General features: G+C 41.1%; 2 protein-coding genes across 4 annotated transcripts; one reads left to right on the plus strand and one right to left on the minus strand.

The window, feature by feature from the left end:
- Positions 1–1802: 1802 nt before the first annotated feature.
- Positions 1803–20158, plus strand: LOC146305456 (GRB2-associated-binding protein 1-like). Of its 2 annotated transcripts, none has more exons than XM_084712486.1 (13): positions 1803–2279; positions 8230–8358; positions 8714–8879; positions 9579–9756; positions 10532–11202; positions 12856–12938; positions 13020–13129; positions 13278–13573; positions 14049–14120; positions 15149–15245; positions 16064–16193; positions 16497–16631; positions 17220–20158. In XM_084712486.1, the coding sequence occupies exons 1-13, from the start codon at positions 2205–2207 to the stop codon at positions 17397–17399; spliced, it is 2322 nt and encodes a 773-aa protein (XP_084568612.1). In that variant the 5' UTR covers positions 1803–2204; the 3' UTR covers positions 17400–20158. The 2 variants fall into 2 exon arrangements, with proteins under 2 accessions (XP_084568612.1, XP_084568611.1); XM_084712485.1 differs by having other exon boundaries at positions 1804–2279; positions 9573–9756.
- Positions 20159–20481: 323 nt separating this feature from the next.
- Positions 20482–24323, minus strand: LOC146305457 (G-protein coupled receptor 4-like). Of its 2 annotated transcripts, none has more exons than XM_084712436.1 (4): positions 24214–24323; positions 23308–23418; positions 22105–22289; positions 20482–21133 (listed from the first exon to the last, which is right to left on the minus strand). In XM_084712436.1, exons 2-4 carry the CDS (start codon positions 23401–23403, stop codon positions 20620–20622), a joined length of 795 nt encoding a protein of 264 aa, XP_084568562.1. In that variant the 5' UTR covers positions 23404–23418; positions 24214–24323; the 3' UTR covers positions 20482–20619. The 2 variants fall into 2 exon arrangements, with proteins under 2 accessions (XP_084568562.1, XP_084568561.1); XM_084712435.1 differs by having other exon boundaries at positions 23308–23421; positions 24214–24313.
- Positions 24324–24638: the final 315 nt, after the last annotated feature.

Genomic DNA, 24638 nt, shown 5'->3' on the forward strand with positions numbered 1-24638 from the left:
CATTTAGCCACAGAAAACCTATTAACACTGACATAAACGGCCAGACTTTAGCCTGCTCCGGAGAAGGACTCCATGTAAATCTTATTTTCACCTGTACGGGCGTGCAGGACATAGCTGTGCACGCTTCAGCGAGCTCATGGACGAGCTCGTGACCATTTCAGCCCGTGCTTTGATTACAATTAGACAAACTGGAAAATCAGACAAACTAGACTGGTTTTATTTGTTATTTATAAGTCCATAGTACACTGACATCACAACACAAACTTATTTTTGTTGGACATCATTTAATCTATCTTGTCAATGCATTTTCACACTATTAAGTTCAGGGGCGTAGTGAGGAATAAACATCATACTTACACCATCATGTTTAGTGTCTGATATATATTAAATCGTTTTTAAACATTGTGTTTATGGTTTTGATCAATTTATTGGTTTGTTCTTTTCTAACCAGGAAAAATCTTGTCCATATTATATAATATGATAGTATTACTTGTATTAGGTACTTGCAGTACTCAAAAATGCCCACTAGATATCACCATTTATCTCAGGAAGTTTTCTGACCTTCTTCACAGAGTTAAGTTACAAGGTCTACAGGTCTTATTCTGTGAAAACAGATCTGTGTCCCTGTAAACCTGCCTTTTATCTCCAAGTTGCATCATGGGAAATGTAGGATCCAGCATTTCTGAAGCTTGAGCCATAATTGAATCAAAAAATTGAGATATTTTGGGACCGGTTTTAACCATTTTCTTTTTAATCATGTCTTGTGAGTCCCCCAACTTCACAGGAGTGCTATTTTTTAGAGATTTTTAGAGACTGAGTGGATCATCTCTCCTTTATGTTTCGTCGAACACGTCTAAAATACAGGTATAAACATACACAGGGAAGCTATGCATGACTATGTACATGTTACAGTTTGGTCATTACTACATTACAGGTACCACTTGAAGTAAAGGTCCATCAGTTTGATACTTGGGGGTTGACTTTAATATTTGCTGTCTCTGCAGGAGCAGTGTTGCCAGATTGGACAGTTTTCCACCCATTTGTGGGGTTTTTGGGCTACACTGCACGGGGTAAAATGGGCTTGTGTGGGTGAACAGGATTTGAGCTAAAAACTTTAATAATTGCAGTACATTAAAAATATATTCACAAACATCCTTGCATACACCACTAGTTATTATATCTTTACGTCACGGATAACTTTGATTCTTAGATTTTGGGTTTTATCTTAATTATTTATTTTTATTCTAAAGAGCACCTATGTATTGTACTTTTGAGATTTTTATTGTCTTTACATCTGAGATTATTGCAGTCATTGCAAACCCTAAAAAACCTACTAAAATTTACTACAAAGTTCAATTTGTCACATTATTGTGTTCTGTAAAAATAACACAACCACTTTTTTTTTCATGCCTCAAGTTTTTTCAAGTTCATGTCTACGGTTACTTTTTATTTGATTTTGAAGTCAAAACATCTGTTTTTCCCACCAAACATCCTGTGAAGAACAGCGTGTCTTTTTCAGCATGAGAAAAGTCTCTCTCTCTCACACACACACAAACACACACACATGCACACACACACACACTGATACACAAACATATCCACAAGGGGAGTTTCCTGTTATACTGAACAGGAGCAGAAGGGGAGGAGTGAGGAGGAGGAGGAAAAAGTGGGAGGAGAAGAGAGAAGGAATGTCCGAGCAGAAGCTATTGTGTTTGGTTAACACACAACCAGAGAGAGAGAGAGTGAGAGAGAGAGAGAGAGAGAGGAGGGAGGAGGAAGAGTGACTCTGCTGGGAAGTAGAAACCCTCTCAGAAGGAGGTGTGACTCAGTCGTGGACAGAGGAGCAGCTCCTTCATGTGTTTGCTGGGGGACGTGGATCAATCAACCAACCAACAGACCTGAGCCCACAGAGGCCTCATCAGCTGGTTTAGTCTCGTCAAATGATTGGAAGAATAATCTGCTGATTTAAAGATCATCGGGTCAGTTGGAGGATTGGAACACTGATATCAAGTCTGATTAGAAACCTGATTGATTGATTGGAAGTCTAGCTGGTTAGAAGCCTGGTTGAAGACCTTTTTTGATGCCTGATTGACTGGCTTGACACTTGATTGGTTGAGTCTGCTGGGAACCTTTATTGGAACTCTATCAGCTTTGACACCTGATTGGAAACCTGATCAACTGATTGGACGTCTGCTGGCACCAGGATGAGCGGAGCAGAGGAGGTGGTGTGTGAAGGCTGGCTGAGAAAATCACCACCGGAGAAAAAACTACGCCGTTATGTGAGTACCACACAAATCATAGAATCGGTTTTAACACAGAAGTGTCCCGCACGCTGTCGAAAGCAGGCCGACCTGTGTGTTTGTTGTGTGTTTTGGGTTGTTGCCTGCCTTCAAGCGCACATCAACACTGACTGATGCTGCAGGGCACGCACACTCCTGAGTGGGTTTTAATAAAGCCAGAGGATTATCCTTCAGTTTCATCACTATTTACACACTGAGTCATGATCATAAACTAACTAAACAGTCAGCAGAACACAGATGTCTGCTGCTTCACCTGTTTAATTCAATTCATTGTCTTTTTGTTTTGTTTTTTACAAAATAAAAGCATGTAAAGTCAAAATGAACATATTTAGCTTAGAGTGAAAAATAAGATATAGATAAAGATGTATTTATGTTGTCATGCACCTGCTGCTTTGGGTAATGATGTGCTTTCATTTTAAAAAGAATTTCCAAAACAGACTTGGTAGCGATGGGTTTGCTCTTACATCCTGGTACAACAAGATACCCCCCCACCCCGCCCCCTCGTGGCAGGTAGGCGTGTTTTGGACAACAGGCACTGATCAGGTTGTTGTCAGGCTTCTGCAGAGGCTTGATGATGAGCTGATCATTTGAATCAGGTGTGTTGGAGCAGAGAAACATCTAAACATGCAGGACAGTGGGCCCTGAGGACCAGGGCTGGGCACCACTGGCTTAGAGTCTGTCGCTGACGAGTGACGGAAACAGACTGGACTGCTAATAAAAATAAATAAATAAAATGACAAAAATCTCCAAATGAAATCACTCCAGAAAAACAAGAAATATATTCTTCCAATTGTCCATTTGTCCAATTACAACTGATTTTTAGCTAATGCCACAGAAAACAATAGAATGAGAGAAACAGCTGCTTCTAACTGACTTGACAAAATGTTACGGTAATACAAGATAGATAGATAGATAGATAGATAGATAGATAGATAGATAGATAGATAGATAGATGGATAGATAGATAGGTAGACTATATAAAAACTTGTCATATCTCTATAAATTCAGGAACATTTCAAATCACCATTAGTCCAACAGGAGTACTGTTCACTTCCTGGTAAAGAAGCAGCTTAGGCAGTTATTCACACACACACGCACACACACACACACACACACACACACACACACACAGACACACACACACACACACACACACACACACACACACACACACACACACACACACACACTGCATAACTGGCATGCCTTGCCAGTGAGTTGAGCTAATCTCATCTACCCTCTCCATAATCTTTCCTTCTTTCTTTCTTTCTGTCCAGAGAAAACTCTGCACTGTTGTCACTCCCTTTCCCTTTCATTCGTTTACTCTCTTTTCCTGTCACTTTCTTTCTGTGTGTGTGTGTGTGTGTGTGTGTGTGTGTGTGTGTGTGTGTGTGTGTGTGTGTACAGCAAAGGGTGAAGGAGGAACAAATGGAGCAAAAGGAAAGCTATTGTTTAGAGAGAAGAAGAGAGAACATGTTGTTATTACCACAGTCTAAAAGAGCAGTTTGGGTTTGAACTAAAATTATCCCAAGGGGGGTATCTGTTTAAAATACAAGGACTTCATTACCCACAATCCCAGCAAACTAAATGTGAAAGTTTTTGAGAGGGACTAGACGTAGTGCACAGGCTTGTGTCACACTTTGTCTCGAGGAGGCCTTCCTCAGCAGTCGGGAAGAAGAAGAAGAAGAAGGGACGCGAAGATGAAGAGTAGAAAAGAGAGCCCATTGTTCAGACTGTGTATATATTCAGCCATGATGGTATACACAGCCAGTGTGTACACACACACACTGTTTCACCAGCTGTGTGTCGACTGTCAACACACACACACTGACACGGAGCTCACTGTAACGGCTGCAGCAGAGTGTGTGTTCATGTTAAGTTTTGGACCAGAGTTCACGGAGTGTAGCTCATCATACACTCCCTGTTCTGTTCAGTGTGTGTGTGTGTGTGTGTGTGTGTGTGTGTGTGTGTGTGTGTGTGTGTTATGTAATAAACTAATCACTCTCAGCTGGGCCTGCTTGGAAGAGGGGGCCTCCCTGAAGATTTAGAAGATTTGGAAACACACACACAGACTGGAACAGAACCAAGGAGAAAGAGAAATTCTGCAACCTTCAGTGCAATAACAAACGTCACACACACACACACACACACACACACACACACACACACTACAGGAGACCCCAACCAATTCTGTCTTATTTTCTAACTTTTGTCTTTTTGCCTCTGAGTTATTAAATGATGTTACATGTTGGCCACCACCCAGTGACATTTGCAAACTGTCACAAGAGGTAGTTCCTAAAAATTTAGGAAAGTTCAAGTTTATATAATCTTGAGAAAGTTTCATTCTTAAACTTTGTTTGCAACCTGTAACTCTGTTTAGTCATTGCAACATAACTGACAGAAAGAAATACAAAACAAAGAAAAAACATAATACAATAACTGCACAATAATAGATAATACACAATATGAAAATAAGAGATGAGGCAAAGGTGAATCCTGGATTCATTTCACCTGCAAAGTCATTTCATTCCAGTGCCTTGCAGTTCCTTCACGGTGTTTACAGTGTTTGCTGTCAAATTGAAAGTGCTCTGCAGTCACATGTTTGCAGTTCTGAGGAAACGGCGCCGAATGTGATGGGAAGAGGAGGAATAGATCAGTAAAGGAGGAAGTGAACGGTGGAAGATTTGTTATTCAGGTCTGGTGTTAATTTTGGTTTGGCGGCAGGATGGAGGAAGTGTTATTTTAGATCCATTGTGCCCTCTTCCTGTCAGGGTCAGAGGTCAAAGGAGGAAAACAAAATGAAAAGGAGACGAGGAGAGAAGAGATTACAGGAGGTGTTTATGGTAAAAAAGGTGATTGTTATTTTTGTCGCTGATATTCGGGCAGCTCAACGTGGATAATGAGGATAATGTTTGTTTGCGCAGGTGGAGAAAATGTGTAAAACTGTTGGCAGAGGACGTTAATACAGGAGATTTTTCCAACAAAACTTTTTGTCTCGGGATTAGCTTGTATGTGTCTGCTTAGATTTGAAAGCTGGGTTCAGCCAAATTCTCTCAAAGCCACGTGTCCACCCAGAAGTACCCAATGAATTGAAAGGTCCTTTCAGCCTGTTGATATCTGCGTTTCCACCATGGTCCAAAGACCTGCAAAGACTTTAAGAGCCACGGTGTGGTGGCTCTTGCCGTCGCCATCTTGGCAGCACCTGATTCTGCTTAACTCCCAAATGATCCAAAAATGGGCAAAGAGTGAAGTGTGGGTGGAGTCGAGGCGACTAGCCACCTGTGACAGAACCCATCCAACACTCCCTTGATTACAAATAACTTTGAGCCTTGAAGGGACATTTTGGCTTATTTTCAGTGGGGTTTTATGAGGTAATTCTACATAATCAGCGTATTACCTACAGTAGATGGTGGTCGACACACCCCCAGCTTGGAGAACTAGACCCTAAGACAGTTAATATCAGTTTGAATATACGCTCTATTTATTTTCACCACACTAATTTGCTGTCAGACAGCCTTTTCCAAAAGAAAACTGACATTATATAAGCCAGATATCACTCCCTCCAAACCAGCCAGACTCCTTTAGCAAAAACATTTTACTCACAGAGCAAAAAAGTTGCCAGTCCACCGTTGCCTCAGTTGGTTAGTTTGTTTGTGTTATTGTGTGACTTTGAAAAGATAGTTTGGCTAGATAGGATAGCAACTCCCCGCAGCAAAATTCCAGTTTTGCCAAAGGAGTCTGGTTGCTTAAGAGGGAGCAATACTTTGCTTGTATAATGCCAGTTTCTTTGGGCAGCATAAGGATTAGCTTAGGAACTGGAGGGTGGCTGCTTCAAGCCAAGTTTGCAGAGGGAGGTGCCAGTTCAGCTCCTGGGGACAGGGACGCCTGATTCTAGGCAGCCCCATCACTCTACCACCTTTCCAAACAATTGCAGTTGTGTATTCAGGCCTGTGTATGTGCAAAAATTTCCTCCCACGGGTGATTCGTCTTCTTCTCCTCGGGCTCTGTGATCATACATATAATTTTCCTCCTCTACAACCAGGGATAAAACTGAGGACATGTAAAAGATGTGATTGTGCTCCACACATGATGTTTGGATTGGCATTAGCATTAGCAAGTCTCTGTCCATGCTACACGGTAGTCAGACGGTCTCCTTCTGGGTTTGAAACCGGCTATGAGTTACTGAGAACTTTGCACACAAATTTAGTGCTGGATTTGCAAGTAGCTCCCGCAACTCTGTCCTGTTCCTTTAATTAGAAGGCAAAGAAAAATATTTTCATAGTCGCTGCCACCCCGCTGCTTTTATTTGGCCAGCAGCCTGAAGACGACTGATCATCAAACGGAGTGAGGGGAGCAGACAAAAAACACACACACACACACAAAACATCTACTGCCATCTCTTGCCGGCATTTCCTGTTCAGCTATTTCCTCTTCCTGTCAGTGTTTGGAGAGAAAAAGGAGAGGGGGGCGGGGGACGTGTTCTGCAGTATTTAATTACTGTGCACTTTGATCATAAACACACACACACACACACACACACACACACACACACACACACAGACACACAGGCATGCCTTTCGAGTCACGTTGGTTTTGTTGAGAAACAATTAAACAGGGATCGGAAGAGATGAATTTGGTTTGTTGGACTGCAGAAAACTCATTGTGAAACACACACACACACACACACACACACACACACACACACACACACACACACACACTGTATTAAGCCACAGAAACAGAAGCATGAAGCTCAGTCCTTTGTTTCGACTCACTCCTCCTCATCATTTCTGTATCTTAATTATTTTCATTCCTTTTAAACAGGAAAAAACACTGAGATTACCATGTGGCCAGTGTGTGTGTGTGTGTGTGTGTGTGTGTGTGTGTGTGTGTGTGTGTGTGTGTGTGTGTGTGTGTGTGTGTGTGCACATGCAGCTATTGAATTAAAATGCTTCTTCATGCTCTGCTTCACACCTTTAAATAATCATGATGTGTCTTTCGCACACACTACCTACACACTGACACTAACCACACACACACTCACTCACACACAGGGATGGTGAGTCATGACTGAAATATGAGGTGTCATCCCGTGGATCGCTCATGGGAGATGGACCCTACCCACAATGCTCAGTGCATGATGGGAACGACCTGAGAGAAGTGTCAAACATTCAGCGATTCACTGGGTGTGCGTGTGTGTGCGTGAGTGTGTGGTGTTTAGTTGACATTCATGTGCACTGGAGTGTTAAACTTCTGACATGGGAGAGAAGCGCCAGAGTTAGCCACAAAGTTGGGCAGAGAGAGAAACACGGACATGGAGGAAATAAAAACCTGAACCTAAATCACCTGAACTGATCTTCTGATCAATAATCAAAAAGAATTAAAAGTCCTAATCCTTTCCTGAAGCTGAAACATTTCTTGCAAATCCCATTCCATAAAGAAAATATTGGTCAGGAACAGCCCTACCAATTACTAATGAGGAAACTGAAAGGATGCAGTGTTTGCAGGTTGCACGCTCATGCGTTAGTTAAATGTTTGCTGTGGGTGTGTCCAAATCCATAAAAACAAATGGTGGTGATGATGATTACGTGTGGAGTCCCACAAGGATCAGTGCTGGGGCCCAAGTTGTTTATATTGCAGGTTAATTATATTTGCTACGTGGATTAGTTTGTGTTGTTTGACGGTGATATGTGTTTATTTTGTTCTGGTAAAGATTTGAAGCAGCTTCTGGAGACTGACGAGACAAACATCACATTATAGGCAGTACATGATACCAATAAGCGAAATAAATAAAAACAAAATCGGTCGCTCACAGTTTATAGTGTCATGTTATTTTAACTTATGCTACTTTACTTGTGCAACGTGCTGAAATGAAATGAAAAAGTATTCTGTTCGGGAGTGATAAATATTTCTTTCTCTCTCTCTCCAGGCGTGGAAGAGGCGATGGTTCGTGCTGCGAAGCGGTCGGCTGAGCGGGGAGCCGGACGTCCTGCAGTACTACAAGAACCAGCAGTCCCGCCGGCCAATCAGGACCATCAACCTGAACCTGTGCGAACAGGTAAGCTGACAAGACGCGGGACGGTCCAGTGCCACAGACTGGAGGACCGCTGAAAAGTTATCGGAAGTCCAACAATAATCATCATCATTATTATTATTATCCATTCTTTGCTGCCTGGAATGAAGGAAAAGTTGGTTGAAAAGTTTGTTTTATCATGGTTGTGTCTTGTCCAAATAGTCTCTGAGTAACTGAGAAAATTTTTTTTTGTGTGTGCTTGTTTAACTTGGGAACATTTTCCAATAACTTATGTCAGAAGGAAAAACACTTGATGCTAGCTAAAGGTTGTAGATTTGTGTGTTTCATAAATGCTCCAACATTCATCAGTCTGCCTCTTTTCCGCCCCCTTCTTCTCCAGGTGGATGCCGGCCTGTCGTTCACAAAGAAGGAGCTGGAGAGCAGCTTCGTCTTCGACCTGAAGACTGAGGAGAGGACCTGGTACCTGGTGGCTGAGTCTGAGGAGGACATGAACCGCTGGGTCTCCTCCATCTGCCTGCTCTGCGGCTTCAACCCGACCGACGACGGTGAGGCGCAGAATCGGGAGGGAGTCAGAATATTCCTCGCACCTTTCTTCGTTTGCATTTGAAATGGATAGATGTGTGGGTTGTGGCTGAGTCAGTGTGAAATCAAGTGGGAGGAGAGAAGAGAGAGAACATGCAGAGAGAAAGACTGACATAAATGCTTTCAGGATTGTGTGTGTGTGTGTGTGTGTGTGTTGGTGACTCAGATGTGTATAAAGTATCATAAAATATGGTATAATGTATAAGCTTTGCCTTGTACAGTCATTTCCACTTGGTCTTGTAAAAAGACTTTAATACTTACGATGAGTCATTCTGTAGTCTGTCTTATAAATCATGCATTTTTTATTTTTTTTTTTACAATTTTTCATACAGTTAGCGATTTATAATGTGGATACAAATGTCAATATGATGTAGACTGGCCCAAACAGTCCATGTACCATATACCCAATTAATCAATATCATGCATCTCCCTCTGGAGACACAAGTTAATCTTCAAAATATCTACCAAGACCCCGGGCTGACAGGTTGAGCTTTAAAGAAAATATCCTCAAATTTCTCACTCAAACACGCCAAAACCAACAATGCCCTGCAGGAAAACACAGGAAGAGTTTCTCATAACTTTTTCCTTCCTGCTAAGAGTTACATGCATATTGTTATTTGACCTCTCATTTTATTTGTTTGACTGTGTTTCTTCAGTTCCAGAGAGACCCCTGGTCTCTGGCTCGTCCTCCATCGCTGCGACCAGCAGCACAGCCGCTATCACCACGGTAACAGGGTCAGTCCCACCCCCCTACGATCCGGTGAGTGTGCGAAACTTGGATCATGGTGGCAACGCAGAGGATGATTACCTGTGGTTATCACACTGCCAGAGTCACATCAGGTAAATACACAAACACCAAACAAATACAGGAAACTAGACTGAACTTTGGGAAGTGAAAGTTCATTCATGAGAAACTTAGTTGTGTAACAACAGAAACAACACACTTGTAATTTGTTGGCTGGTCTCACCAAATGTCAATGTTATGAATGTGGTGCCTCTCTCTCTCTCACACACACACACACACAAGCAAGTGAACGTAAACCGCAGCCACAGCCTGTTCTCCTTACTGCCGTCTGCCAAGAGATACAGAAGTATCTGCTGCTGTAAAACCAGAGTACAGAGCAGTTTCTTTCTAGAGGCTGTGAGACTCCTCCAGTCATCTCTACCATAAATAAATGTTTATTTTAATAACTTATTTTTTACTCAAGGATTGAAAAAACAAGGGATGTAAAGGGCCCCATGCCTGTTTTTTTCCAAAATGACTAAATCCACCCCTGGGTAAAGTAAAGTGAGCATACATCAACCCAAAATACATAAATTGCACAAATTCAACTTTTCAGCTCTAGCTCAGACTAAAGGACATAAGCTGAGGCTAAATCAACCAGACTAACAGTCAGAGTTACAGGTTCAGACGTGTTGAATCTAAGGAGGGCGATCAAAGGTTTATCTTAGTCTGGATCACACCCACGGAAAAACAGGGTTGACTTCAAACCTTCATGGAACAGTTCATCAGAACACAATTAAACCTATTTTCCTCTTTAGTTAGAAATATTTTTATTGAGTTTCTGGTGAACTATTATAGTGACTGAACTTTTTTTTTGGTGTCTGTCTCCAGGCCTCCTTTAGGTTCCTCCACCTCTCTTGAAACCGACTACAACGACAACCTCTACCCTCCTCCCTCTGCCACCTCCTCCTCCTCGTCCTCTTCATCCTCTCCCTCCCTCCTTCCCAACGGCCTCCCATTTCCGACCTCCTCTTCCTCTTCGTCCAACTTCAGGACGGCCCCTTGGGCAGTTTCCGTCATGACGAGCCCTCTCAGCCAGTCTCTGGATGCCAGCATGACCTCTGACCTCCAGAAACGAGCCGGCAGACCTCGTTGTCACCCGTCTCCTCACCCCAGGAAGCACTCGCTGGATTTCCACCTGCGGCCCGTGGCGATACCTCTTGGTGATGATATGCACCCCGCCATGCGTCCAATCATGCACTCATACATCCCCAGTGGTTACCAGATCCCACGTCCGGCGTCCACCCCACAATCACGACCCCCTCGCCGGCCATCTTCTACTCCCAGTGTGGACTCGCTAACCCAGGCAGAGCTCCACACCTCCACTCCGACTCCTCCTCCACGCCCGCCGAAGCCCCCGAGCATCGCGGCCCAGGGCGAGAGCTCAGCTGTGAGCGCGATGCCCCGATCCACCTCCGAGCCAGAGAGGAGGGACGGAAGTGTGGAGGGAGGAGGTCTGCCGAGGAGTAACACTGTAACTGCACCCGGACGCTCACAGACAGGTAAGAAGAGAACAGTCCATCCGGATTTATCTTTCACTGAAGGCCTTGTTTAAAATAACAGGTCAAACATCCACTTTCTTGAGATTTATCCCCAGAGGTGTGGACTTGAGTCACATGACTTGATTTCCAGGTAGACTCAGTCACAAATCTGATGAATTTCGACTCAACTTTAAGCTTGAAAATGCAAAGCAAATTCCAAAAAAGTTTGGACATCCTGTAAAACATAAATGAAATCAGGATGCTATGATTTGCAAAATCTTTTTGACCTATATTTAGTTGAATAAAGGACAAAGACTATACCACTGTGAAACATCATGTTTTCTTTAAGACTTGAGGTGCTCATTAGTTCGGGGTCTCTGTTGGACAATAAAGTTGATCTTCTTGATCGTCTTTCTCAGAGACGAGGCTTGATTTTCCTACACTAAATGTGTGGTGCATTATGGAGCACACAGTACACCAAGGAAGAGTGAGAAAAAAAGCACTTTCAAAACTTCAACAATTAGTTCCCAAACACTTACTGAGTGTTGTTAAAAGAAAAGATGATGTAACACAGTGGTTAACATGCTCCTGTCCAAACTTTTGTGAAACATGTTGCAGATGTCAAATTCAGAAAGAGTGAATATTTACAAAAATCTGTAAAGTTTAGCAGTTGGAACATAAAATATTTTGTCTTTGCGCTGTATTCAATTGAGTATAGGTTGAAAAGTTTTTGCAAATCATTGCATTCTAGATTTGAGGGGGTTGTTTGGGGGGAGGAGGTTAAATGTTCTCAATTCAATATGGTGACGATTGTGTTTGAGTGATTTAGGCGATTTGGAGGCGAAATCCCTGTAAGAAGCTGCATCATCAGTATTAGCTTTGAGTTTTAAACCTGTTTCCACAGAGGAGATAAGAGAGCTCTGTAGTTATAAAGAGGCTTTACTGAGCAGAACAGGCAGCGCCAAAGGATTTTATCCTCAGCTGAAACAAATTGTTCCTGTTTGATTGGCATTAGTTTCAATAATGAGATGAGACCTTTGCCCCACAGGAGCACAAAGAGTTTCCCCAACCGCTTTGTGCAAACTTTGTGCAAATGTTCTGCTGCTTCTTAAGAACCTTTTCAGGGCAACAGTCTCTGTAATCATTCATGTTCAGACTTGATGCTTTGTGCACAAATGTTTGCTTTCTTACTTGATGCCCAACTAAGAATATCTGGTCAAGCTCGCGTTCCACTCGGCATACAAAGCCGGTCAACAAATCTTAAAGCTGCACAGCTCCTGAAAATCATTTTCCATTATGTAACATTCAAAGGCATAGTTTGAATGAAATATACTTTTTTGTTGAGAGTTAAATTAGATTTATGCCACTCTCATGACTGTGCTAAATATGAAGCTACAAGCTTAGCTTAGCTTAGCTTAGCATAAAGACTTGAAGCAGAGGGTAACAACTAGCCTGGTGTTTTAAAAATAAAAAAATAGTTGTTGAGCTTTAGAGGTGCTACAGTCTTAGGCACATTTTTAAGGTGTGCACTGAGCCAGATTAGCTGTTTCCTCCTGCTTCTAGTCTTTATGCTAAGCTAAGCTAACCTCTGCACTTAACATAGAGCCATGAGACTGGGATCAAACTTTATCAAAGAGCATGTTTATTTATTAGTCCGTATACTCTGTGTTTCAGGTTGCGATTCCTTTTACATCCCTCGCTCTCTGTCCGACAGAGCGAGCATGTTCGAGTTCAGTGAGAGCTTCAACAGTTACTTCGTAAGTTAAAACACGTTATATATGACAGGATTTCTGTTTCTCTGTATGGTTTCAAAATGCAAGTTTCTTTCTCTCTCTCAGTTTAATAAAGGCATGGTACCTCTGGGTAGCGTTTGCTCTGAAGACGATGATGTGGATGAAAACTATGTTCCCATGAGCGCTGCCACCACTGAGCCTCCTGTCGCTCCGAGGTCAGTCAGAACATACGTGATATGATAAGAATCTGTTCATATAGGGTGTCCTAAAACGAGAACATGAGTTAGCATATTAGCACTCTTGTTCCCCTTGTCTCAAAGTCAATAGTGGTACTTTAACAGCGTTCTTCTTCTCTTGTTCCAGGGTGCCTCCACCGCCGCTCTCTGACCCTGCAGTCCATCTGCAGGACGGCAACTACGTCCCCATGACCCCCCTCACTCCTTCCCTTCCCGTTCATCCCACCCCTGCCACGGGTGACCTGGCGTCCCTGGGGAGGCAGGTTCCCCCACCGGCCCACATGGGCTTTCGTAACTCCCCCCTGACTCCCGTCGCCCCCCTCACCCCGCCGCTCCGAAGGAATACCATGAACACGGTCGGGGGAGTCAAGGTGGAAGCCATGCCCCCTCCAATCCACCGCAACCTGAAACCACAACGCAGAGGTGGGTGAAGGAGCTCATGAAAAAGTTCAAGTTTTGACAACTACTAATCTCTTGTTGAGATAATTCTTCTTTATCTTCTTTAGATAAACTTAAATATTTGAGTTTTGGAAACGCAAAACTCATTGAAGTGAAAGTGAATAATTCTTTGAGTTTTTAAAACTCAAAGAAACTAGTTTATTGAAAGAAGAAAAGTAAATGTGTGTTACAGTGTAAATTCCACTCAAACATATTTTGAGGGTAGATAACACAAAAACTGTTAGAAAAGATTACAATCTGTTACTAAACATGATAGCCTTTGTGCTCAAAAACAAGCATTTCAAAACAAACCCAAACAAGGAACCAATCAATAAGGAGAGTTTTTGTTTTTCTGGTTTGCACAAAAATTAAAGTGTTGATTCTGCAGGTCGGCATCCATTTATTTAGTTGTAGTGCAGCCTGGTTGATGTTTCCTGTCTGATGTTGTGTTTGACTTCAGGAACTGTTGCCGGTCAGCCTGCAGAGAAAACGGACGTCCAGACTGCTGGAGAACCGACGCACAAAACAAGAGGTACGAACCGCTAACTGAAGGAGGGCAAAGTCATGACCCGCACTGTTTGCTTTTTATTAACAGTAATCTGCATCGTTTGCCAAACCATAACTACAGTTTGATTACCATGACCACGATCTTTCCTTAGCTTTTATTTTTCCCTGCACAGATTCTTTGCACTGGACGCGACATAATCCAGGATTTTGCATTAAATATTGATGTTTTTGGCATTTAGATTAGCAGCAGCAGCCTTCTCTTCCTCTTATTTTATTTTATTTTTACTTATTAGTATCTTTATTTTTGTCTTTTAGTTTTGTTTTTGCCCTTTATCATTGTCACTTTATATAATTATTATTAACAATATGTTACTGCAAGTATTTTTAAACCACATAAATAAATGTGGGGAAAAAAGGAAACTTTGTTTGTTAGATCAAAGATTTAGATTTTGCTTCAGAAAAGAAATACATGATGTTAACAACCGTAGCTTGATATGAACTTTTGCTGTTTTGTTTTGTCTTTTATTCAAACACAAGAGGCTCATATGTGAAACTGATTGACTGGTTAACCTAATTCCTGTTTTTTTGGTTGCGTCTCCTTCGCCAAATTCTGCCTGACTCTGCAAAACACGTTTCACCTTTCTGTTTCTGTTCCTGAAATAGCCGAGCGTCTCTTCTCTCACTTTCTCCCTCGGCGCCTCACTCTGTCAGCCATTTCTTGCCCCTCTTGTTCCACTTCTGCCTCAGAGTTTTAATTATTTACCTGCTTCCACTTTGCTCAACGAGGCCGCAGGACAAGGTCACGACAGCCACACACGCTCCGACACGCAGCTCCATTATATATAGAGCTGCAGCTTATAGAAAAATTCATATTAAATATTAGTGAAGCGCTCACAGCGAGGGAGCTGATTCTGCAACACTACAAACACACTGCTCATTTATTTATTTATTTATTTTTATTTTATTTGTTATTGTCTACTCTACAGTTCTGAGTATTAAGTTTATAAATGCGGAAAAATGGCAATAAAAAGTCTCTCTGTGTCTCCCTCCCAGTGAAACCAGCTCCTCTGGACATCAGCACGGTGCAGCAGGACTGGCAGGAAGTCCCGCCCCCCGTCCGCTCGCCTGTCACTAGAACCTTCACACGAGAGTAAGTGTGTGTGTGCGTGTGTGTGTGTGTGTGGAGCGCTGGCTCTGCTGCATCAACAAAAAAAACTACAAAACACATCAATATTTAATGTCCATTACACACAGAGGCAGAGAGGTATAAAGTGTAAATAACAGAGCAGGTACATTCAGCTGTGCTGCTCTCTGCTGCCCCCCTGTGGTGATGACGTGTACTGCAGCTTATTACTGTTAACATGAGCAGGAAGTAACAGACAAAGTATATTTACCCCAGTAAATTTACAATTAAATTATTACTTCACTGTTCTTCAGTACAATTTTGGGGAACTTGTACTTTACTTAAGTATTTCTTTATAATAACACTTTATACTGTAGCTTTATTCCATTACATTTCAGAGGGAAAATTGCATGCTGTATATTGTAATATTTCATTTTTTTTAAAGTAGGAAAAAGTTTACAAATATTACAGCTCTTGTGTTTCCAAGGATTTTATTTTATTTTATTTTATTTTATTTTATTTTATTTTATTTTATGTTAATAATGTCACAATCCCACAGATTTATCCATTAACCCTTTGGTGGGGCTCGTCCCCTTGGTTGGTAGCCACTAGACTAAACTACAGAACTGAGCATAATGTATTTGAAAGATCAACAATCAAATAATGTCATGTGTAATAATACTTTACTGCAGAATGAATACTTTTACTTATATTACTTTTATCAGAATATTTTTACACTGTCATATTGGTACTTTTATTTAAGTAATTACAAAACCTCTGACCAACAGATGAAAGTTTTTGCTGGAATGATTAATTGTTTGTGTGTCTGTGTGTGTGTGTGTCAGTCCGTCCAGTCGTCGGTCAGTCAGGCCGACTTCTGCTCACAGCTCGTCCCCCTCCTCTGATTCTGATGACCCTGACGAAAGCTACGTCGCCATGACGACCTCCAACCTCAGTTTCAGCGCTGGGGAATCGGTAAAACACTCATACATCCAGTTTTCCTCCCATCCTTGCTCTGTTTGCTTTGTGTCCTCTGTCCTTCCTTCTCTACGTCGTTCGACCTATCAGATCTCATCCACATGGATCTCATCCACACTTTCTCCCTAAAATTTTCTCCCTAATTTCCTTCTGTCATTCCCCTTAAATCCTCCTCTCTCCTTATCCAAGTCTTTTTTCCTTCTTTCCTTTCTTTCTCTTTCTTCTTTGCACACTTAACTAAACTTTGTTTGTGTGTGTGTGTGTGTGTGTGTGTGTGTGTGCGTGCGTGTGTGCGTACAGTCTCTGAGGCTCATGCTGCACCGGGCATCAGAGGGCGGAGTCAGCAGCCCGTTGCTACGGCGAGCCAGAGGCGACAAACAGGTGGAGTACCTGGACCTCGACCTCCACACTGGGCGATCGACACCAACAAGACAGGTAAAAACATCCTCTCTTTCTCTCTGTTGTGTATTTAATAATGTTTATTTTGGTATACTGTTGTATTTGTTAGTATTTTTAAATAGCTGATAGAAATTCCAAAAATTCCAATTCCAAAAAAGTTGGAACGTTGTGTAAAACTTAAATAAAAACAGAATTCAATAACTGCCTGTAGTCCTCCGGGATAAAGAGGAAAAGGACCATACAGATTGTTACCAACGCTAACTTCAAAAGACAGGATCTGTGATGGTATGGAGGTGTGTTAGTGCCGTCTTTTTCAGAGACGTCCCTGCTTATTTCACCAAGACGATGCCAAGAAACATTGTGCAGGTGTTCTAACAGCGTGGCTTTGTAGTAAAAGAACTCAGAACTAGACTGGCCTTCATGTCACTGCAGTCTGTTTTTATTTATGCTTTACACAACTTTATTGGGATTTGGGTTGCAGATAGAAATTACCCCTAGAGGGCGCCATGCCAGCACTTTCTTCATGTGTTTAAATATTAAATACTTACAGTAGTATTTTGCTTTGCAACCAACTCACGTGTTCTGCAAGGTAAAATGATAAAAGTACATTTTTACCGTCACCAGAAACGCTGCACGGCAGAAGGTGGAAGCGGCGAGCAGGCTGGAGCAGGCGAAGAGCTAGCACGGGTCGGACGCACACGTGTGGACTACGTGGTGGTGGATCCGAAAAGGACCAAGGCCCTGAGGAACACCAGAGAAGCATGGCATGATGGGAGGATGTCCACGGAGAAGGAGAAATGTTAGAAACACACAAGCACACACAGACATACAGTTTGAAGAAGCTTCTTGATCAGCACTGGTTACTTAATTACTTTGCTTTAAAGTAATAAATCCTTTACTCTCTAAGAATTTCTCTACATCCTGAAAAGCTCGTGCTCAGCTGACCTTGTCTTCTGTGCAGAGAGTTTTTTCAAAGTTTATAGAAAATGTCAATCAGTGTGAGTGGAAGGAAAAACAAAAGGTTTATCCATCATATGGTTCACATGGTTCTTCATCAACATATAAGGTGAGTTCTGGGAACTCCCTGACAGGAACTGCCCACTGGGGAGCTCCCCAAGAACTGCAAACCCTTTCTGTTTGCATTCACGCAGCCAACAGAAATGCTGGAGTGACATAAACCAGCTGGAGATCGGTATAATGTCACAACAGACGTCACTTCTGCACATACATCACTGGTCCATTTGTTTGGGTTTTGCTCCATGTTTTTAAGGCGAGCACCAGTGTTGATTTTGTCAACAAAAATCTTTACCACAAGTATTCATTGATGTCCTTTTATTTCATGGTTAAATGTCAAATAAAATAAACGAGATGGACTAGTTGGCTCTGTTTTAGGTGGATCTAATTAGATCACAGACATCAGCATCGCAATCTGGCAAAAAATCTGGAAAAGTGCACCAAAGCCACCTGAACACACTGTTCCAAAGATTTCTGTTCCATAAATTGATTGTTTCGATTACATGTGTTAATTCCCTTTCAGAATTAAACGTAGGCTAATTTTAGCGTAGCTGAAATTCTTTGTGGATTGAGGGCGCGTTGTTGTGCTCCAGCAGTGCACCTTTAAATTTAACAGAGTTGTGTTGACAGTAAAACATCTGCTCCTTCTAAAGGATAATCTGGTAATTTGCCGATTTAAGATCCACACTGTCCAATTTATGAAAGAAATTTGCTTAAGGGTGAAGAATAAAATGTTTTGAATAGAGTCTATTCAAAATAGAGACTAAAGCATTGGCTAAAATTTTGACCTTAAAGTTCCACTGACTAACTCTTGATTAAAAACAAAAACAAAAGACTAAATTTGACTAAAACCTACTAAAATTTTCAGTGAGCGACTAAGACCGAAACTAAAATAAAAATTCTTGTCAAAATTAACACTGGCTACCAAAATGAGCTGTTGTTCACACATCAAATTTTTCACACAGGTTTTCAAAGATAGCATTTGATGATGCTACATCGAGTCATGTGTTCATCCAATCAATGCACACTTACATCATTCAAGTTTCCTCTTATCTACCCTGAAGAAAGGAGGGTGTTAAGGTATCGATTGAAATAACCCAATGCCGAGCAGTATCAAAGCTTCTCCAGTCAGTCCTTTTGCTACGCAGATCTAGAAAAAAAAGACTATTTTTATGGTTTTGCTTGCAGCCAGTCATTTCAAGTATTCTTCGTAAATAGGAACCTTCAAAAAAAGGTACCGGTATCACTTTAAGGGTACTGGTGTTGGTTCTTGTATTGCAGTTTTTTTAAACGATACCCAGCCCTACAAGTAGGAGCTCAAAAAAGCATTCTAAGAACAATGATCAGTCTTGTAGTGCGGGCAATAAAATAAAAAGATGGGGGGAACCTTTAGTTGTCTGTATAATTATGACAAAAGTTCCTCCAGTCCAAAAACACCTATTATTAGATCACACAAACAATTAATCCAGCTTCACCAATCCCAGATTCACACTACAGGATTGTAGCCCCAATTTCCCGCTTCCCAACAGTTTTTGGACGTCGCTCAATTTCTATGTGTGAATCGTTCATAGACATGATCCGAGCGTTTGCCAAGAGTTCGCCAATGTTTTGCAGATGCCCGAAAGATATCAAGCAGGCTTAATATCTGGACGTGTCGGGGAGCCATGCACCGAGCGAAACAAGAAGGAGAAACTGGAGCCAGAACAGCCCAAAATAATGAGCAACTAGTCGGGCACTCGGACAACACAGACCTTTGCCAAGGCCAATAGACAAGCTGAAAAATTATTTGTGTATTTGCTCCATTCTTTGGATACGCAACATTCAGGTCCTTCCTTGGCCCATGCTTGACCCCTCCACAAAGTTTCACAGAAATCGGACCATTAGTTTTTCTGTAGTCCTGCTGACAGACAGACAAACACCACCAAAAACATAACCTCTTTAGCGGAGGTAAAAAGAAGCAGTTGAAACAAGCTCCGCCTTCCACAGACACTTCAGAAACATCACAAACCAACACAACTTTAAGATTCCAGATTACAAAACAGAAAGTTGTGTAGCATGAAAAGTACAGCGATCTTACAACATTGAAGGTCCTGTTGTGTGACCAAGACATTAGCCAGACAAACTGAGGTTCTCCACTCCACCCACTGAGATTTAAATTAACCAGGCAGATCATTTCTTCCTGTCAGGGCCTCTAAGAAATGTAGAAATAAAAACTAAGGTCAAACTGCATCAAACCAAGCATCGGTTAGAGCTCCGTTGTTCTTTAAACATCGTGTTTCCTGCTGAAATGGCAATAAAATGATGGTGGACTGTCAGACGAATCAGATGTTCTGATGATTAACATATCGGAATAATGTGATAATTTCCTTTTGTGATCTTCCCAGCAGCTTTGTGTGCAGTGAATGATCGTGTCAAATCAAATCTGTCCACGCGATGGATGTAATGTTACTGCTGAATAATTTCATTGATTCTGTGAGGAGGGAAATGTGATTACAGTAATGACTGTTCAACAGTAAATAAATGAATAAACACTACACATCACGCTTTGAGCTTCTACTGTGTTTCATTTCATTCATTTTTATTTGAATTTTCAGAACTTAAATCATATCAAATCATCATGTCTTATAAGATTTCATTCATTTTACAAAGTTTCAAACAGCTGCTCTAAATCACAGACTAAAAAAATGCCAAATACCAAAAATAAAAGTTATATTAACAAAAGAAATACAAAAATAAATACAGTTTTATACATTAGTTATAATGTAATAAGCAACTAAAATGTGTATGTGAGACCAATAAAAAAAAAGTGGTTTGCCTCTGTGATTAAAGGATAAAATTGATAGAAATCACTCTGCAGCTAAGAAACTAATAGACATATTTTACTTACATTTGTTGAAGCCATCAGTGAACACGAACAGGTTTAACAAAACATTTCAGAGGACGGCATCCTTTTTCCTGTCTCCCGTTCTCCTGTCTTTTTGTCCCTCTTTCTGAAGCTGATTGTGTGAATTCAAACCGCTGAGCTGCTCACATCACTGCTCACATCACTGCTGTCCATTTTACAACAACACACAGTGGCCAAAAGCTTGTCTATGGCCCCTTTCCTCATGAAACCATACAGAGCCACATCTGCAAGGGGATTCAGCAGAATGAACGTGAAAGACAGGTAGTCGAAGGTCACGTTGTCTCTGAGAGTCAGGAAAAAAAAGATTCTGGGCAGGAACAGCAGTGAGTAAATAAGCAGGACCAGGACCAACATTCCCACGATTCGTCGTTTTTCGTCAGAGGGAACCGAGGCGGTGGTAGACAGGGCTTTGAGGGTCCCACCAAGGAAGAATATGAACAGGGGGAGTGGAAGCAGGAGGAAAGCACAGTAGATGGTTTCCAAAGTCTTATAATCAAGCTGATCATAGGCAGTGAGAAAAAAGGCAAGGGGAAGGCTCCAGACCAGGACACAGACCAGCACAAGGATCTTTATGGTTCGTTTGAAGCGGTACCACAGCGGGTGGGCGATGAGCAAATACCTGTAACACAAGATGGACACATAGTCAAGCATTATACAGGAATATAATGGTGAGACACAGATCCCACCCATTCTCTCAAGTTATTTTGAAATAAATTATACATCCATCCTCCTGCTATCATAAAAACAGAAAAAAAGAAACTTTAAACCCCCTTTACACTGGACAAAAAAACTCAATAACAACTGCTAACATCTGTTTTTTTTACAGTGGTAAAGGGTGCAATCACCATTTATTCCCTGGTCAAATGACTCTGCAGCAGACGCAGGTATTTTTACGCCTTTAATCGATCTGACAGCTGAAGATATGACAGGAAAAGCAGAGAGGCAGTGGAGGGAATGACATGTGACAACATGACCATTTTCGACTGAAAGCGACCATGAAACAGCAGAAATAAAGCAGATGCCTGAAAGAACAAACAGCGACACAGGAGAGAAACTACACTTCAAACCACAGAGATTCAGTTAAAAGCTACAAAAGTACTGAGAGCTGAATACACACACTTTTAAAAAATGCCTTTGCTTTCCAGCACACATCAGAAAAAACTCAACAGAAAAGGGGTCAATGGGCTATTTTTAGCAGGTTTATTTAGTGCGGGTGACGTTGGTCACACAACCGTGGTGTAGTTTACTAAAAACATTAGCTTTTACTCCTGGCAACACACTAAACACTTAAAATCTCATAAAAGTTGTGTTCATTTGTGAAGATCTTCTTCCTGGACCAAACCTGTAAGTATCATAACCTTTTATTCCCCATGGAGTGTATTTTCTGCACCAATCCAAACCCCACTGGCAAAATCCCATTGGCTTTTTGTGGAGGGAACCAGGGCAACGCCAACGTTCATGTTGGTCTGCAAACATGTCATCCCTGCAGTACTACATAATAACAGCATACAACCAACCTATTTTCTATTTTTTTTTGCCTCATAGTAAAAACACAAACTGCAATCATCCCCCTCAGCCCAAGATACCTACCTCTCCAGGGCGACACACACCATGAAGCCGACACTGACCCCCACACTATAATCGTGGATAACAGATGCTATTCGGAAGATGTTCCAATCCCATACTGTCAGCATTATGAGCCTGCAGCAGAGCTGAATCAGGTCCGAAATGAGAAGGTTTATGATGTAGATCAGACCAACATTATCCTTTCGCACCTGCAGGAAAACATTGGTAACAGTAAAGAAGTTGTAAACATGTCTGAACTCCACCTCCTCCCAAATACGTCTCCAAAAAAGTTGGGACAGTGGCACATTTACCACCGTATCACATCACCTTTTTCTTTTAACCACAGTCAGTAAGTGTTTAGAGACTGAGGACACTAATTGTTGGAGTTTTTTCTCATTCTTGCCTGATGCACGACTTCAGGTGCTCAGGCACATTTGTGCTTCACGCGCCACACATTTTCAATGAAACTCAACACTTTCCTTGTATGAGCTGCCTCAACAAAACCTAAAACCGAGGTCCAGGTAACATGATGGTGTTAATTGTTTATTAGTCCACTTAGACTTTCTTCCTCTGACTAAAAAGGGGCGTTTGGTGCATCATTTGATTTTGCTTCCGCCCGAAGTAGAGCAAACACTGGCCGCCCACTTCAGCTAAGACATACAGGACATTATAATGGAGAGGGGTAGAGAATATTAAAAATATATTACGGCAAAAAGCAACAAATTTCTAATTAACTTAGTGCCTGCCATTTATTTCTAACGTGACAACTGCACAATTAACAGTAATTAAAAATGATACTGTTGGTCTGACTCTGTCCCATGATGAAGGACACGTGGAAATCACTTTAGTTTTTGTCCAAATCAAAGTGAAATGAATTTTACTGATTGATAATTATCAGTGATAAATAGGACAGACTCATCAGTTTTTAAAATTATTTAATTCCTTTAAAAATGTTATTACCACTCCTCTAGAGTCTATAATTACACTGCCGTCCACAGCAGTTCAATCAGAAACAGATATTTGAAAAGGTGTGTTATAGTTTAGTATGTTAGCATGCTAAGAATCTGCTAATTTGCAAGTCATTTAATAAAGTTATGGTGATATTTCAGTAAAAAAAAAATCAGGGTGGGCAAAAGGAAAAGTCAGTGGATGAACAAAAGAAATCTACAAAGGTTCACACAATCACACAGACTGTAAATAAATACATCTCAGTCATTAGGTACGTACCTGAAAACAAACAGCAAAGATGGCCACGACGGTCGCAGGAAGGCTGATACAAATGATCACCCACGTCGACACATACATGATGTACTGAGGACTCATTGTTGAGAGTGAAATCTGCTGTTTGAGAGTTTATATAAAGTCAGTGAGTTTATTAACATCTACCTAACATCATTGTTCAGTGTAACTATACTATATACTTTTAAAAATGTCTAAACTTGCTCTGTGGCACAAAACAACCTTGCTAGGAATTCACAATTTCAAACAATTAAAAATATGTCAGAAAATTAATAATACTGATAGCATACAGTAGTTATAGAAATATTATACATTATCATTATAATCATCTTTGTTTTAAAATATTTTTATGTGTTTTTTTTTCCCGTCAACTCCATCAGATTTTTTCAAAATCAAAAATTTAATCAGGCACAAATAGATTTAGCTACACCCTCAGGAGCCTTTCAGAAAAAGTGTGAATACTGCTCATGCACTGGTAAACTTTCTATTTTTCTGCAAATCCATTTGACAATATTGCTATCAGATGTGTGTCAACCACAACATGTCAGCTCTTCAGCCCCTCTGAATCAAAACTAAATAAGAATTATGGTTTAAAATGTGTATTTTAACTATCATTAAGAGAACTATGAGAAACTTTCAAAAATATGCATTGAAATTAAAAAAAAAAAAAAAACCTTAACGTTTTGTAAAGTCCATGACACATCAACTCTGTCAGACTTACAAGGCCGAGAGTTTGATCTTTTAAAATAAATTTTCCCAGTTTCATGTAAGATTAGAAATTAAAACCGCCTCAAAATACAGTTTTGTCCCAGTTCTCAAGAATGAGTGATTAAATATTAATTTTCATGACTGTTTGCAGTTCTCATCATCTCCACATATAAGAAAAAGTTTTACCTTTCAGAGCTGCAAGACCACACCTGACTGAGTTTCCTACACCAGCGACTGATGTGTCACAGGAGGTTTCTGTTATTTTACACCGCCTCTTCTAAAGAAATGAGAAAAAAAGTAACCAGACGCATGCATTAATAATTCACATGCATAAAGGGCCCGCCCCTTAATGACCAAAGTTTTGAAATGATCCCTGATGAACAGTTTTTTAAGTTCCTTTAAGTTGCATTATTCTGCTTGAGGAACAGGGCTGCTGGGTGACCTGAGCTTAATTACAGTGTGTGTGATATGATGTAATTACATGACATGTAATAAACATCATAATTTGATTAAACTTTATAAAAAGTTTGTGTTCAGGCTGCCAGAAGAGGTCACTCAGTAGAGTGCAGATCCACACAAAGCAACACATGGTGAAGCACCTACTGCAATGC

Source organism: Lutjanus erythropterus, chromosome 23 (genome assembly GCF_056507025.1).
Source record: "Lutjanus erythropterus isolate fLutEry1 chromosome 23, fLutEry1.hap2, whole genome shotgun sequence".
In the NCBI taxonomy this organism is placed as follows: domain Eukaryota; kingdom Metazoa; phylum Chordata; class Actinopteri; order Lutjaniformes; family Lutjanidae; genus Lutjanus; species Lutjanus erythropterus.

Bases quoted from the DNA above. Each gene is read 5' to 3' on its own strand.
- LOC146305456 (XM_084712485.1), top strand. From the start codon at position 2,205: ATGAGCGGAGCAGAGGAGGTGGTGTGTGAAGGCTGGCTGAGAAAATCA. The intron at 2,280-8,229 runs GTGAGTACCACA...CTCTCTCTCCAG, and splicing joins AGAAAAAACTACGCCGTTAT to GCGTGGAAGAGGCGATGGTT. The intron at 15,246-16,063 runs GTAAGTGTGTGT...TGTGTGTGTCAG, and splicing joins ACTAGAACCTTCACACGAGA to TCCGTCCAGTCGTCGGTCAG.
- LOC146305457 (XM_084712436.1), bottom strand. From the start codon at position 23,403: ATGAGTCCTCAGTACATCATGTATGTGTCGACGTGGGTGATCATTTGT. The intron at 22,290-23,307 runs GTACGTACCTAA...GTTTTCCTGCAG, and splicing joins TCTTTGCTGTTTGTTTTCAG to GTGCGAAAGGATAATGTTGG. The intron at 21,134-22,104 runs GTAGGTATCTTG...CTTGTGTTACAG, and splicing joins GTGTGTGTCGCCCTGGAGAG to GTATTTGCTCATCGCCCACC.